At 40.7% G+C, this 15,219-nt stretch overlaps 1 protein-coding gene across 1 annotated transcript in view; it reads right to left on the bottom strand.

Moving 5' to 3' along the window:
* robo1 (roundabout, axon guidance receptor, homolog 1 (Drosophila)) overlaps positions 1 to 15,219 on the bottom strand; it is a 429,020-nt gene that overhangs the window by 17,267 nt on the left and 396,534 nt on the right. Inside the window, exons 20-22 of the mRNA XM_072460422.1 lie at positions 12,789 to 12,815; positions 9,065 to 9,107; positions 3,694 to 3,848 (exon numbers count right to left, since the gene is read on the bottom strand). Of these exons, the coding sequence (XP_072316523.1) occupies positions 3,694 to 3,848; positions 9,065 to 9,107; positions 12,789 to 12,815 (225 nt within the window). The remainder of the gene's footprint in view (positions 1 to 3,693; positions 3,849 to 9,064; positions 9,108 to 12,788; positions 12,816 to 15,219) is intronic.

Here is a 15,219-nt window from a genome sequence, read left to right as displayed (position 1 = left end):
TAAAATATTCAAATCCCGCTGCCGTTACGAGCGCCGGCAAAGCGGTAAATACCAAGTACGACCGTTGGTGCCCGAACGCGGAGGCTCGAGTCTACGCGGGCGGATTTCAGCGCGACACTTCAAAGAGCCGCGTTTGAAAGCTGCCCTATGGCTCACATAAAGGGACATTAACTCCTATTGCTTTGCTCTGTCACCTAGTCAGTGATCCTCGTAATGCGCCACGGTTAGGATTTGGCACACGGAAAGCATGCAAGAACCATACCTTCCCCTGTTAAAGAAGACATATTATGCTAAATCAGTATGCAAGATATTGTTTCCTTGTCCGAAACATAACTGAAGTTGTTTCAGGCACATGTGTGTAATTAGATTTGGTTGTCCATCGTGCTTTGTTGCTGTTTATTACGTAACGGATTGAAACCAGGAAGTTACCGTCACTTTTGTGCTCTTGTATAGTTGTTTCTTTTCTTTCTTTCTTTTTCAATATGGTTCAAACCTATTCTCATCAGCAAAGACTTATCCAAAGCTCAAAGAGTCCTTGGCCTCACTTGCTGAGAGAAAGCACTTTTCTAAGCTATCTTAAAGGACCATGTAACTCAGTATGGCATTAAATAGTTCTTGGAATTGTTTTTTATATTTCTATATTGACCATAAACAACATACATTCTCTACAGATCTTACTTATAAAACGTGTGCATGTACAAAACTGTTTTCCTACTGAAGAAACCTTTTTCAGTTCCAAATACTTTTTCAGTTCCAGTCCCCATTTGATTAGCGATTGCACAGAATAGTCCACATTTTGAGGACTTTCTTAGCTCCGGCTCCGGGGCGGGTTTTGCCTTTGTTGGGAAACATGTTTAATCCATATTCAGACTTAGACAAACTTTTGTTTTTCATCCGCAGTAGCTCTGTGTTCATGTGACACTGTTAAATAGAGTTTTTTGTGCGTCACAGTTTTTGGCGCATGGTTTATAAGGCTGAATAAAAACATGACTAGGAACTAAGGCAGGGGTGGGCAATTATTTTCCTCCGAGGGCCATATTCAAATTCAGGCAAGTAGCGGAGGGCCGGCCCGCCATCATTGGTGTGAAAAAAAAAAATCTAAAAAATTAAATATCAAATAAAATATCACTTTTCTGTCAAATATAGGCTATTTAATCCATTATTTAATTTATTTCACATCATAGGTATTAAGGATACACGTGCAGACAGATGCCTGAGGGCAAAAGTAATATATATTTTTTAATATTACTTGAACAAGCTTGGCGGGCCGGATTGAAAGGCCCTGCGGGCCGGATCCAGCCCGCGGGCCGTAGTTTGCCCACCCCTGAACTAAGGAAAAACAACAACCTTGCTGTCCTAATCCCATTTAATTATTAAATATTTAAATGTTCCACATCAAACAGACTGGTTTGGCCAATGAATTATAGGGACATAGTTCTTGGGACTGACGAAGACAACTTGATGTAAAATAAGTGGTCCGGTCAATAAACTGAGCTTTGAGTGTCGGGGCGTTTAGAGATGAGTCAGGAGATGATCTGTGCTCTGAGAGACAAGAAGTGAGCAAGTCTGAGGAGGTTTATGCTTGTACTTCATACCTACACTTTCAAAGAATTCTGCTGACCTGTAACTTGGTCAGCCAAAGCCATAGCATAGCCATCGAGGCAAGGAGATGATAAAAGCTCCACCAGAAAAGTGAAATAGTGCTAATTTTTGTTAAATTATGGCTTCTTTAAATCCCTCACACCAAATCCACGCAGCTTTTCAGCACAAAGAATCAGATTTGATGGTTGCAGAGTCTTGTGGATGAATTATTGATGTGGGGAAAGAGATTTGTGGCAATGGAGTGGCCCCAAGTCCACTGTATATTAGAGGGAACAGCTGGACAGGAGTTATGGCTGCCCTGGAAATGGCAGTCCCACTGTGGCTCATCGAAACCTGAGGAAAGTCCAACTTTCCGAGGTCAGATTTGAAATAAAACATATCATATAATGGTATTTTATGGGGTTTTCATTCTTTCAGGGGAGGTAATAAATGGTTGACTAATATGAATCACATTATCAGATATTCTATGTTATGGCATTTAACTTGTATATCTCCATGGAGACAAGCAGTAACTTCTAAAGGTGCTGTAGCTGCTTATTTTCATTGTGAAAAACCATAGTTCATTTTAAGCTCTTCCACACGAATACCTCACTGATCGCATTCTAATTATTCACAGCGCTAAGTTTATAATCACTTTTCAAAACTTTCAGAAACTAAAGTGAGTTTTGTCGCTACGGTAGAGCTAACAACTAGCATGCTAACAGCGCACTTCCGCATCATTTTTATCCAAACACAATTAGCTAACCTGTCCCACCCAAAGCCCTGACCTTAACCAAATGAACCGTTTCTAAACCTAACCTTAATCTTAACCACAACCTGACTGTGACCATTGTAAAGTGGTGGTTGTGTGGCATAACTGGGTTAGGGGGAAAATTTGAAGCCGCCTTTCCTGCTTCGCTCTATAATTAGATGCAGAGAGTGCGGAATAGACTTATTTGCTTTAACAATAGCCTATATTTGTAACAGAGCTTACTTTACGTTACATGGAAACTGTCCTTTTAACCAGGAAAGTTGGACTTTTAAAACGTAATTGTCTATGTGTTTTTGTGGTCCCCAGGGAGAATAATTATTAATATGGCAATATAACCAACGCGGATGAAGAATTAATTAATTAAAATTAAAAAATAATACAAAAAGCACAAATATTTTCAATATCATATTTGGAATATTTAAATTCCAAATATGAAAAATAACTAAGTATATTATCAATTTAGTTACATTTCCAATCTACATAAACCAATTCTACTAAGTCCTTCCTTTTTGACAAACCAACATATTTACAAATGTATTTCTTTTTTGTTCTCCCATTTTCCATGTATAAGCTCAGTACAATAGCGTGACTACAACCATGACATTAGTTTCTTCCATTATGTAAATGAGCTAAACAAGTGCGCCCGGGTGCCTGACTGCGGCGCTCTGCCTCAGAAGAAGCGCCGCACCAGTGTCTGTTCTCCTGATCTTCTGCAGCAGGTCTGAGGCAGGAACAGAGCAGCAGCACAGAGGAGAGAGGGGAGGGTCTCCAGGGAGCTAACCCACATATCACAGCCTCTCCTCCTCCTCCTCCTCGTGCAGCTCCTCCAGCTCCTCTCTGCCGCTGAGGCGTTTGGGGGTTGTGTTTGCTGTCGCTGTTTACGTTCAGAGAAATAAATCCCTTCCGTCTGCCACCAAAATTAACGGAATAAACTCAGGCGAGAGTTAAACTGGGTGTGTAAAATAGGTGTTTACATAAAGCTCTTGATGCCTGAATTATAATATAATTCATGGGTATATATATATATATATTTGAAAGGTGATTTTTACTTCAACTGGACTCAAAAGCAAGGCTGTGCTGAAATGTTGCACTTAAAATAAGAGTAGGTGTGGGTTTGTGGCACATATGTGTACTGAATACAATAAAAAAAAGTACATGAACCCCACCAGGACCACAGCAAGTCCAATCCAGGAGCACACTCAAAACCACACCAGGACATGTCAGGACCACTCCAGGACCACACCAGGACCAATCCAGGAGCATGTCAGGACCACAGCAGGACCACACTCAAAACCACACCAGGACCACTAGAGGACCACTGCAGAGAGCGAGGGGCTCACCTGGGCGGCTGTAGGTTGCCAGGTTACTGTCGCTGTTGCCGTTTCCCGCTGTACAACAGTTGATGCTGCAGTCGTTGTGGTTGGAGCAGGAGTTGGGCCAGGTGTCGGCGAGCCAGGGCTGAGTGGCATTCTCCCCCATGTTCAGCAACCCGGGCCTGGAAGGTACACAATTAACTGTTAAACAAGTGCAATTTCATGGAACTGATATTTGGGATGGTCACAATGATAATATAAAAATGGTTATAATGAAAACTAGAATATTGAATAAATTATCTAAAAAAAGTTGAAAAGGTAACATGAAGTGTATAAAAGGTATACAGCAAGGTTTTTATACTTTTAGTTTTGTAACCTAACACATTTCTGCATAATTATAATATCAACGGATATGTGCTAATGGCATAGCCCCTCCAAAACATCAAGATCATTTTGTCAATATTGCTCCATATACAATGTAACGTTTTATGTTGGTACATTTATTGCCTGAAATGCTCCGCAGTGGGGCTTTAAATAAAACCAAACCTCTTAGTGTCTCTCAGGGTCTTATTATACACAAAATCTGCAAACCCTGCAGTTTTTAGCAGCTCATTTCCCAGTCGTCTCTCAAATGTAAATGCTTCTGGACACGTTTAAAATGTTTACTGTGAGATGCCGTTCAACATTCTCTAACAAACCATTTATCTTCTGTTTACAATAGAATACAACCCTCATGCGCCAACAGTGCCGTGACATTAACCATAAACCCAAACATAATATTTGAAAAAGGAGATTAGTGCGCGAGCTGGATTTAGTTCTTCCCTTTTGGCCATGTAAACAGTGTGGAAAAACGTGCTGTGAAATGACAGTAAGAGACTGTGGTGTTGCAGACAGAATAGCCCACAGCACAACACTTCAGTGATGTGTGAGGATTAGACGCAGGATGAAACCGCCACAACGTCCTCCACAGTCAGTGAACCAGACAAGACGTGGGAGAAGACCAAACACTGGTACAATCGTGTTTAGTGTGACAAAAGCAGCTCTGATAAGTGCTGGGTCAGGTTGGTCTTCATCCTGCTCTTGCCAGCTTGATGACATTGGGCAAGACACTCCATAAATCTTAATAATAATAACAATAATACATCAAACGTATTATACAGAAGGAAGTTGCCACAGGCGCAGGCATTATGTGTGACCCTTTTCCCGGCTGTAGTGCTGATTTGTCGCTGCACATGAACAATGAATGTTGCACGTGTCAACCTACTTTACCAATACAATTTGTTTTATTTATATAGCACATTTTACATCTCACAGAAAACATTAAAAAAAATAGCTAAAGCTCAATGAGTGATTGTAAAATTATAATAAAATCCTGAATTAGTAAAAACAAAACTATATAATTTTAGCTAGTTCTTTGAAATTAATGGGATTTGTGCTTAAACGAGCGAGACAACAGAAGGTGTAAAGTATATTTTGGACACTTACAATGCAACATGTGAAGAGAACAATTATGTTAAAATAAATAAATCAAAATAAATAATAACAAAAACGAGGATATTTTGGTGATGTGGCTGATGTGTAATTTAAATACTGAAAGCGTGTTAAGGTACTTAACTGGAATTCAGCCAAGTCTACACCAGGACTGAACAGGAACTAAACTGGAACTAAACCTGGACTGGACCATGATCAGAACTAGAACAGGAGAAAACGCAAGTCTCCAGAAGGACTAAACTGGAACTTAACCTGGAACTAAACCAGAACTAGCTCAGGACTAGACCGGGACCAAGTCAAGTTCTTCTAATCCCACCATATAATAGAGGTTATCCAGATGACATCACACCATTCTGAATTATTAGCATTGAGTGGCAAAATTATGAGTCAATTATATGTGTGAATGGTGAGTAATGACATTTTCTCCTGTAAAAGCTCCAAACACATCTAAAATGTGCTAAAAGAGCTGCTGTCAGAGCTGTGCATTGCCTTTAATATAGCATGTCACATGTTACGACACACTACTTCATGATAAATCCCGATACTGATGACAAGGAAAATGTATTTCAATTTTTCTTTAATTAAAACAATTTAGTGGTAATTTATGCTTGAACTGTGCTGCCCTCTACTGTCTAGGCAGAATTGGTCAATTCCGGCCAGTACTGACAATGCAAGCTCGTTTATATGCATCAGCTTCATCAAAATAGTATAGCGATATTTAGCTGGATGGGTTTTTCTAACACCTCTTGCTGCTACAGTTTAACAACAAATATAAAAATATCTGCATTATCTGTATTAGTTTGTACCTAAAATAAATAATGCAAATAAAATCAACAGATTTGCCGTGGGACGAGGGGAAGTGTCCATTTTGCCGTATTAAAGTTAATTTGAGCGAAACGTATGTGGAGAAAAAAAATTGCAAAAAGGGGCAATTGTTGATGGGCATTTTTTTTTTTTTTAATAAAATGATGTCAGTGCAAAACCTCCATCCCATTTCAACACATCCAGAGCTCACCACTGCTACAGAAGCCAACCGCAGGACAAATACCATCACCATATTTCTCATAAAGCCAACCAATCTCACATGCGGAAGTACAGCGGAGATCGTTGTGAGCGCTGCATTGTTTCGGTATTCAAATTTTGGCACAGAAACGGTGGCGCCGACACAGAATTACCGTTGAATTGCGTCGGAGCGTTCCCACTCCAATGAGCCGTTTGCGGACGCGTTTTTTGGCAAATGAACACATTTGTCTTGCGGAGCCAAAGTCGCAAACAATGGCTCTTCAATCAGACTGCGGCGTGTGAGGAGGCGAAAGCGGCGATGAGAGCGTGCAGCTGACACTAACACAATAAAGGAGAAGTACCAGGATGTGTACCGTGTAATGCGGTTAGAAATGTGGCTAAAGGTTCCACGAGGCAAGACTTCTTCAGCTGATATTGGTATTGTTTTTGAAGAATGAACGTGATTTGTTAACGTGAACTTGCAAAAGAAACGGAAGAAACTAAGATTTTTTGCTCCGTTTCAGTGTTGCCATCGTGAAGAATTGTGTTTGGAGACTTTGTTTTTTTAACATTTGGACTAAAAATTTTAGCCCCAACCACAATATCGATATTGTACAACACGATGAAAGGATTGGGGAAGTACTGTTTCAGAAAATGTTGCAACAAACGATAACGGTGGAAAAGGTTTCAAAGGTAGTCATGAGGACGCTGTTTTTGAAATCAAGACATTCAGGCTCACATCCAGAAGTCATTTTCAAACTGATTGCACTGGGCTGATTTTCAGAGCGCAACAAGCAACCACGACTTTGAAGAAAAAGCCAAAAACAAGCAGGTTTACCGCGTTGAGCTAAAGAAGCCCAGCCCTAAAAGGAGGAGTTATAACCTGAGCCTGCCCTTCCTTTTATTTACCTGTTCCCCTCATTATCAATCATTCTAACCTTCACAGGTTTTAAGGACTTGGTATTTGAATGGCTTGGACCTGTCACCTGACCAAGGCGTGGGGCTACTGCTGTGAACAGATGGTAGATTATACGTAGGATTCTCAATAACATAAAATAACCCTAAAGCAGGAGAATCTCAGTAAACTATTTACATGAACCATAAATACATGAACCAAATGAATGAATGAATAGCACAATGAAACACAAAGTTATATCTTTTCTCTCAGTTCTAACAGTGTTTCAGTATATTTTGACTGCTTCCTGCGTCTTTGAATAATCTTTTGCTGTAGTTGCGATCATTCCAAAATATCAGACTCATGTTGGGTTTTAAAATATCACATAGCCCTTTGTCAACAGTAAAAACGCGTGACTAAAAACCTGCTGCTTGTTACAGTGAAATGTCAGTTCTGCAGTTTTGAAAGACAAAGTGAAACCGAAGCCATTTCAGATCAATATTGAAGTTTACAATGAACAACATAAAGTCATTAAGTATGTAAAGCCATCTACATAATGTTATCTTTTATAAATACCTCTATGCTCTATGTTTTTTTACAGACGGAAATATTTTAAGTCATCCGTACTACAGTTTAATATTTGTCTACTCCAGGACGAATGAAGGATTAAAATTTAATTCTAGGATATGAGCTGCTATTTAAGAGCTTATATGGAATAAGACAGGTACAGTGTCCATAAAGGTCTGTGACTTGTCTGTAAAACAAAATTACATTAATCAATGTCAATGTGAGTTGGACTAATTGCATTTAAGTTAAACATGAAACGTTTGCTCTGTTTTTAATCTTATTTATCCACAAATTCTTGGAGAACAGTCTGTCACAATTGCAAGATCGACCCAGATACTAGTGGGCGATATCGACAAAAAGGAATTGCCGACAAATAGTTTGGGAGTATCCAGATCATGGAATTCAGATGATATTATGTCAATCCAACAGAAATGTCATTCAGCTCATTAGAAGAGGTTTAATCATCAGATAAATGAGAACTGTCTGTAAAACAATCTCAAAGATGCAGAAATATCACCTTTTACCCTTATTTGAATATTTACAACGTCACTTTTTAATTCAATGTTTTACATTAGCTCATTTTGTAGCATGTTTCACTATAAACAATAGACTCAATGTTCAAATTTTGCTTGTCTTTAAAACAACATCCATGATATTATCTGCATTTTGACACGTTTCCCACCCTCAAAACCCCCGTGAGCAGGATTTGGCACTGCCTGACAGTAAATGCTTATGCTTGGTCTCATATTCTTCACATTTGAACAGACAAATGCAAAATCCTTTGCCTCGAGATGCACCAAATCTTCTCCAAAATACCCAACAATAAGCGCTGCCTGCCGCACCCTTCCCCAGACCCAGGCACACGCTCAGGCGCCCGGCCCCCCTCACGCAGAAGGAGGGGTGGGTGGGACCGAGGCACGTGTTTCGGTGGAGCTCCGGCACAGCCTGCTGGAGAAGCCCTGTAGGTTTTTCTGAGGGTCCTGCCTGGCTTTGTTCCTCTCCAAAAGCTCCAGCTCCACCACTGGCAATGGGAAGTCACAGCACTCCCCCTAGTGTGCGCCCGAGGTCACTGCACCTGCCCTACCCAGCTATGGAGTCTGCTGCTGTGTGTGCCGGCTATTGTTTGGCTTTTCAGGTTTTATGGTGTTTTAGGGGAGAGATGTGAAGTGAAAATGTGGATTTGACGTTTTGGAGTCAAGCAAAGTGCCAAAGTCTGGGGAACAAATGACAATCCTAAATAAGATCATGATTTATTACCAATAAGTCAAATGTACCTTCATTTGAGTATACTAAGTACCTGGGAAAATAAAAGCGTATAATCTGTATCAACAAATACTGATTATGGGCCACAACAGCATGACATTATTGTACATGGTAAAATCCATATGGGACCACCCTTAATTATAATATCCCATAAAGAGTGATAGTTGATGGGGGTCTTACCTTCCAGCACTGCTCACGCCCTCCCCTCCTCTCTGATAGGCCACTGTAACAAAACAAAAAAAACACATCCTGAGCTTTCACCTCGAAGCAACAACACTGTCCAGTCTGTCCAGTCTAAAGAAGTTTTATTATTTCACTGAATATTTAAACAAAATTAAGCAACACATTTAAACCCAGCTTTGTCCATGTTATACATTTTGTACATAATCTGTCCCAAATATGTGCAATTTGAGATGAATGAGGAAAAACGTGTAATATATATTTTTTCTCACATTTATTTTAAGTAATCTACAGTCAAATTAATATATTTACATTTAAGATTCTTTCCTATTCACCGGTAGTGTCATGAGTACAACAATATATCTAAAAAAACACACAAATGACATGTGTTTTCAGTATTATTAGAAATATTTTTGCTCCCTTTCGTGTAACATTTGGGGTTCCGCTCGGAGCCACCCAGCGACAGGAGTGCGAGGAGTCAGCGGAGGCCGGGTATAAGCGGCTTAGGGAGAGCGAGTGAACATGCGGAGGCTGCTGTTTTTGAAGCTCCCCTGCGTCTACGAGCTGCTGTAAGCCTCTGCTCCAAATGTGTGTGTGAAGAGCAGATAAAGAAGAGAAAGTTTAATTAGAAGCTGAGCCCAGAGCAGAGAGCAGAGGAGAGAAGGAGAAGAAGAGGGAACTAGTGCAGGTAATAGAGGAAAGAGAAGTAGGTAGAGAGGAAAGAGAAGCAGGTGGAGTGGAAATAGAAGCAGGTAGAGAGGAAGGATAGGTGAAAGAGAAGCAGGTAGAGAGGAAAGAGAAGCAGGTAGAGAGACAAGAAAGAAAAGAGAAGCAGGGAGAGAGGAAAGAGAGGTGAAAGAGAAGCAGGTAGAGAGGAAACAGAAGCAGGAAGAGAGGAAGGAGAGGTGAAGGAGAAGCAGGTAGAGAGGAAAGAGAAGCAGGAAGAGAGGAAGGAGAGGTGAAGGAGAAGCAGGTAGAGAGGAAAGAGAAGCAGGAAGAGAGGAAGGAGAGGTGAAGGAGAAGCAGGTAGAGAGGAAAGAGAAGCAGGGAGAGAGGAAAGAGAGGTGAAGGAGAAGCAGGTAGAGAGGAAAGAGAAGCAGGTAGAGATAAAATAGAGGCTGTGAGGGAGGAAAGAAAGAGGAAAGAGGTAGAAGAGGAAAAAGAGGCAGGCAAAGAGGGAGGGGCTGAGAGAGAAGGAGGAGAGGCTAGGAGAGAGGTAAAAGAGGAAGAGAGCAGAGGAAAGAAGGGCAGAGAGAAAGGGGGAGAAGGAGGAGGGGTGGAGATTGGGAAGAGGAGGAGAGAAGGGCAGATGCAGAGGGAGAGGAAAGGTGAATTGAGAGAGGAGAGAGGGACAGGTTGAGGGGGAGAGAGCGAGAGAGCGGGGTGATGGACAGGAGGGCTGTGGGGAAAAGCACTATCGCTCCAGATTAGGATCAACAATAGGATTTAGAGAAAGGAACATACAACGTCTAGTGTCAGGTGTGGAACATGGGATTTACTGTTTCCATTAACTGCACTGTACTCTGCTACCGCTAACACCATAAAAGTAATGATCTATTTATTTTATTGTATTTATTGTACTTTATTTATTTAATTCATTTTATTTATTTATTGCAACTTTGGACGTCCTTTTTTTTTTCTTGTTTTTACGAGAGTTTTTAGCCTTTTTCCAGTTCATTTTCACAGCTATAAATGTGGATACACAAACTGATATACATTGCCCTGTAGAGCACCCACTGGAACAAAGGCACCCATGGGAGACGAGTGGGTTCATATCAGTGCTTTATGGTGAAAATACCACCAAGACTTAAATTCTAAAGGGCTAAAGTTCATATGAGGTTTTTATCTTTTGCTAATTAGTTCTGTGTTTGGTGAGATAAGACAAAGGGATGGGAATCTCAAGTGGAACGTTAATACATATATTTTAAGCGACGCATCGAAACAGTGAGATTCCTCTTACAGATGTCGCTTCGGGCCGTATCTTTAAATGTCGTGTCAGCGCTGTCCCCACGCTGCACTTTTTAACTTCCTCTTTCACTACTGTAAGCAAAAGATTCGACCCATCGCACTCTCTTAAAGTGCCGGTAAACTCTGCTCTGGCCTCTAAAAGTTATGAAAAGCGTTTATAAAGTGGATAATCAGGATGCGTTAGGAATAGCCTTTCATGTTTTCAGGATGGTCAAAATTAGGTATAAAGTGCCTTTGAGTTTTCAGTTGAATGTAAAAATCAATTTGAGCTATGTAGTGGTTTCTTCATGTTTATGTGGTGTATCGCCACAGTAGGGTTGCCAACCGTCCCGAATTGTCAGCAGCGCTGATCCGAGGTTAGATTGAACTGAAATACCTCGCCTGTCCTCACTCTCTGACTGCCAGCAATCAAGTATTATTCATATAGAGAGGGAAACAGAAACGGCGCGCATGCCAAGGCGTTATTTATGCAACCCCCACACATAGGTTAGGGGCAGTATTTCTCAAATAAATAATGATTTGTATATGTCATTTATTGCAGGGTGAGAGGAGGTCCATGAAACAGACAGCAAATACACACACAACTGAGGATAACAACAGAGACATGGTCAAGAAGACAATACAGTGTAAGAAACAACAGAAACAGGTCAGGAGAGCAACACCAATACAATTTATGTATGAGAGAAAAACTGAAGACAGATGGATAATAACAAAAAGTTCTGCACCCGTTAAATGACATGTTTTAAAAGCTTAAACATCAGAGTTTTAATAAAAAGTTAATATACAACTTACATAAATGTCTGTCTTTTTCCCCCTTCAATATGATATGGCCTCCCATACATATTGCTCATAACTGGGATGGATTAGTTTGACAATGGTTGGTTTAGGCCTGGTTGTAGTCTATGGTTATAGCACTATGGTCTTGCAAATATGAACAAAGAACACTGCAAAGTTGCTAGCGTTAGCCGCTTAGCTTAACTTGAGTCACCATCACAGGAAAAAAGTTGAATAGTCCGGTCCGTTTGTTGTTGAATGTGAGAACCATGTCTTGTGTGGTGATTATTAGTTCATAAATATGTACGTTTCAGATGTATTAAACAAATATTTTCTACAGAAATCCATTTTAATCAGGGTTTTGCCAGATTTTTTTCACTCGGACGCCAGTGTCTCGTGACCCTGCGACGAGGAGAAAGTAGTGAGCTCAGTGATTGAGTGCACTATAAAGTCTGCTAAAGAGTGCAGGATGGTGTAGTGAATGAGGGGTCAGGGGCCAGGGGGGACATTTGGATGCAGCCAAGGTCAGGTCACTGAAAACTATCAATAGTTTGGGAATAAAAGTCCTATTTTATATTTTTTATTTTTATAATTTCAATTCCGGTTGATGACATCACACTAGGAAATTACCTAGACAACCCTGGGTCAAAACTCATGTAATGTCACTTTTAATTTTTTTGACAAATAAAAATATATGAGAGAAACTTTATTTAGTTGAATTAATGTTTAGAGAGTCAAAAAGTTGTTTCTTTGTGTAAATGATGCATAAACTTGGACTGGATGCCCCTAGTGCCCCTAGTATGATGTCACTGCCTGTCATTTCTCTCAAGTTTTTTTTGGCTTTTCTCCATGAATACCCATTTAATTTGTGTAAAACGATATTTCATATGTACAAAAGGTATAACTAAGTAAGTCAAAATTAGAAAATTGTAAAATACGCACTTGTAAGCTTGTTTCAGAGTAACACTGTGAGCACTCTTACCTGTCGGTGTGAAGGTGAACGATGGCACTGTAAACAGAGGCAGATAAAACACTTAATATTTGTACTGACATTATATTTCACAACTCGTACAGGCTCATGAACCCTCTCTCCTCCTCTCTCCTCCTCTCTCCCCCTCTCTCCCCTCTCTCCTCCTCTCTCCCCTCTCTCCCCCTCTCTCCTCCTCTCTCCTCCTCTCTCCCCCTCTCTCCCCTCTCTCCTCCTCTCTCCCCTCTCTCCCCCTCTCTCCCCTCTCTCCCCCTCTCTCCTCCTCTCTCCTCCTCTCTCCCCCTCTCTCCCCTCTCTCCTCCTCTCTCCCCTCTCTCCCCTCCCTCCCCCTCTGCCTCCCACCGGCCCACACTGTTGTCCCAGCTGTTGGTTCACATCCCAGCCCAGGCCGGTCCCGCTGGTCTGGAGTCAGCTCTCACATCATCACCCACACAACGCAGCGGGGTAGAGGGGTGAGGGGGCGTAAGAGGGGGGGGACACTCGCTCTGCAGGGGGGACTCAGCCCACACGCTTTGTCCAATTTTAGAAACATTGAACTGAATGGAGATCGTAAAGACTTTTCGCTCTTTAGCAGAAGCAGATACGGCTTAAGCTCAACAACTTCAGTTAAAAATGACATTCTTAGCATTTACAGTTACATACACTTTTGGGGTCTTAATTGGGGGGGTAATACATTTTTTATGTCTTGTGTCTAATTAAAAAAACAAAAACATTGCATTATGTTTAAAGTTTTTTATGAAAAGTTGGACTTTACATAATTGATTATAATTTTTTTTTTTTATTTAATTTTTCACCTGTGGCTTGAACCCTGAACCCCAGAGCGGGTCCTGGGGCATAAATGACAGATGAGTTCCTTCTGGTTTCAGAAATGTGTGATTTTCCACGTCAAACCACGGGAGCAGCATTCTTGTATATGTTTTACATTCAAAGTAGGGATGAAGGTGTTTAGTAAATAATATACACTATAATCTTTATACCAACACTTTAATTAACTGTCTCAGAGAAATGTGTCTCACTCTAAAAATGTTAAGGAATAAGGAAGTGTCGCACTGAAGGTTTTTTCTTTTTGTTGTTGTTTTGTACACTATTTTTAAGTAATTTAAAGTGATAACATGAAAATGCACTTTGTCACACCAACTCATTAGCACATAATCCCATTGTTGCAGTTGCGCGCAGCAGTGGGAGGTGGTCTGGTGCAAACATGCGTAGATCTGCTCTGGGTTCGACCTCAGCCCACACACGGTCTCCTTAAAACAACAACATCATTAAGTCTTCAAAGTATCTGGTCTGGACCTGGCCTTGGACGAGAGTTTATTTTTGTTGATGAGGGGCCCGCGGGGATTGGCTAACAAGTCGTTATGCTAGTGCTGTAAAGTGCTCTTTTGTAGCTTTAACTTCTCACATTACAAGAAATTGTTCAAAAAAGGTGACCACTTTTGACTTTGAGGAGGTTGCCAAGTGGAAAATTGTCTTCAAAGTGTAAAATAAAGGAACAGTTACATCAACAGCCCTAAATCATTATTTAACCACCCAAATAGTAACTTTACAATGGTCAAATATTGCATATTCTTGTATGGGGGTGTGATTCCACTAAAACACTATACAAATATGTAAAATGCATAAATCTGCCTCATTGAGGACCGACTGGGGGAAGTGATCTTTTTCCTAAGCTGCTCCTGCAACTTAGAACGTCCTTCAATCAGAAAGAAATAATGAGAATCCTACAAGAAGAGACATTTATTTTCTTAAATGTCTCTTCTTGTGTAATGTTTTTATGATTTGTCTGCTGCTATTCCCTTTGCACCAGGTCAACCTTGATTAAAAGGTCTGTGTATTTTCACTTGGTTAAATAAAGGTTTATACATAAATACATTGAGAATGGAACATTTAACCTATGTTAAAATCCTATTTTATGGTGGTAGTGATTTCTCTGGCACATTTTGAAGAGCACTCCCAGTTTCACCTTTGAAATGATGATGTTAATGTCTAAACTTCTCCAGGAGGAAAAGTTACACCTTTAAAAGTCACCTAAATCTCCCATGAGTGAGTGAAAACACCAGCACGACTAACATAACCCACGCTGGAATCTTAAGTACTTTCTTTTACACTTCTACAACATTCTCTGCTCTTTTGTGTACTCGCCAAATTCCAAAGTCAATTCCCTATATCTTATAATGACTCACATGGATTTTCCAGACTTATCTCAGACCACATTCCACATACGGCTCATCCATTTATGTCATCTGATGGAGCCTGATGCCCTTCCCGTGACAGCTCAGGATTAGAGTTACTGAATCCGAGCAGTGGTTGGAGCACAGGTGAGGTTCTGAGGAGGCAGCTGCACAGCCCGAGGCACACAGCCCACACAAAGATGGAGGAGGCATTTAGAGCGTGGAACTTTCTCATTATGACTTTGATTTATATG

This window comes from Eucyclogobius newberryi, unplaced genomic scaffold (assembly GCF_026437365.1).
Source record: "Eucyclogobius newberryi isolate DKJ021-1_F unplaced genomic scaffold, fEucNew1.0.hap1 SCAF_10, whole genome shotgun sequence".
Taxonomy (NCBI): Eukaryota; Metazoa; Chordata; class Actinopteri; order Gobiiformes; family Gobiidae; genus Eucyclogobius; species Eucyclogobius newberryi.
This window is presented reverse-complemented; position numbering and strand designations above follow the sequence as displayed.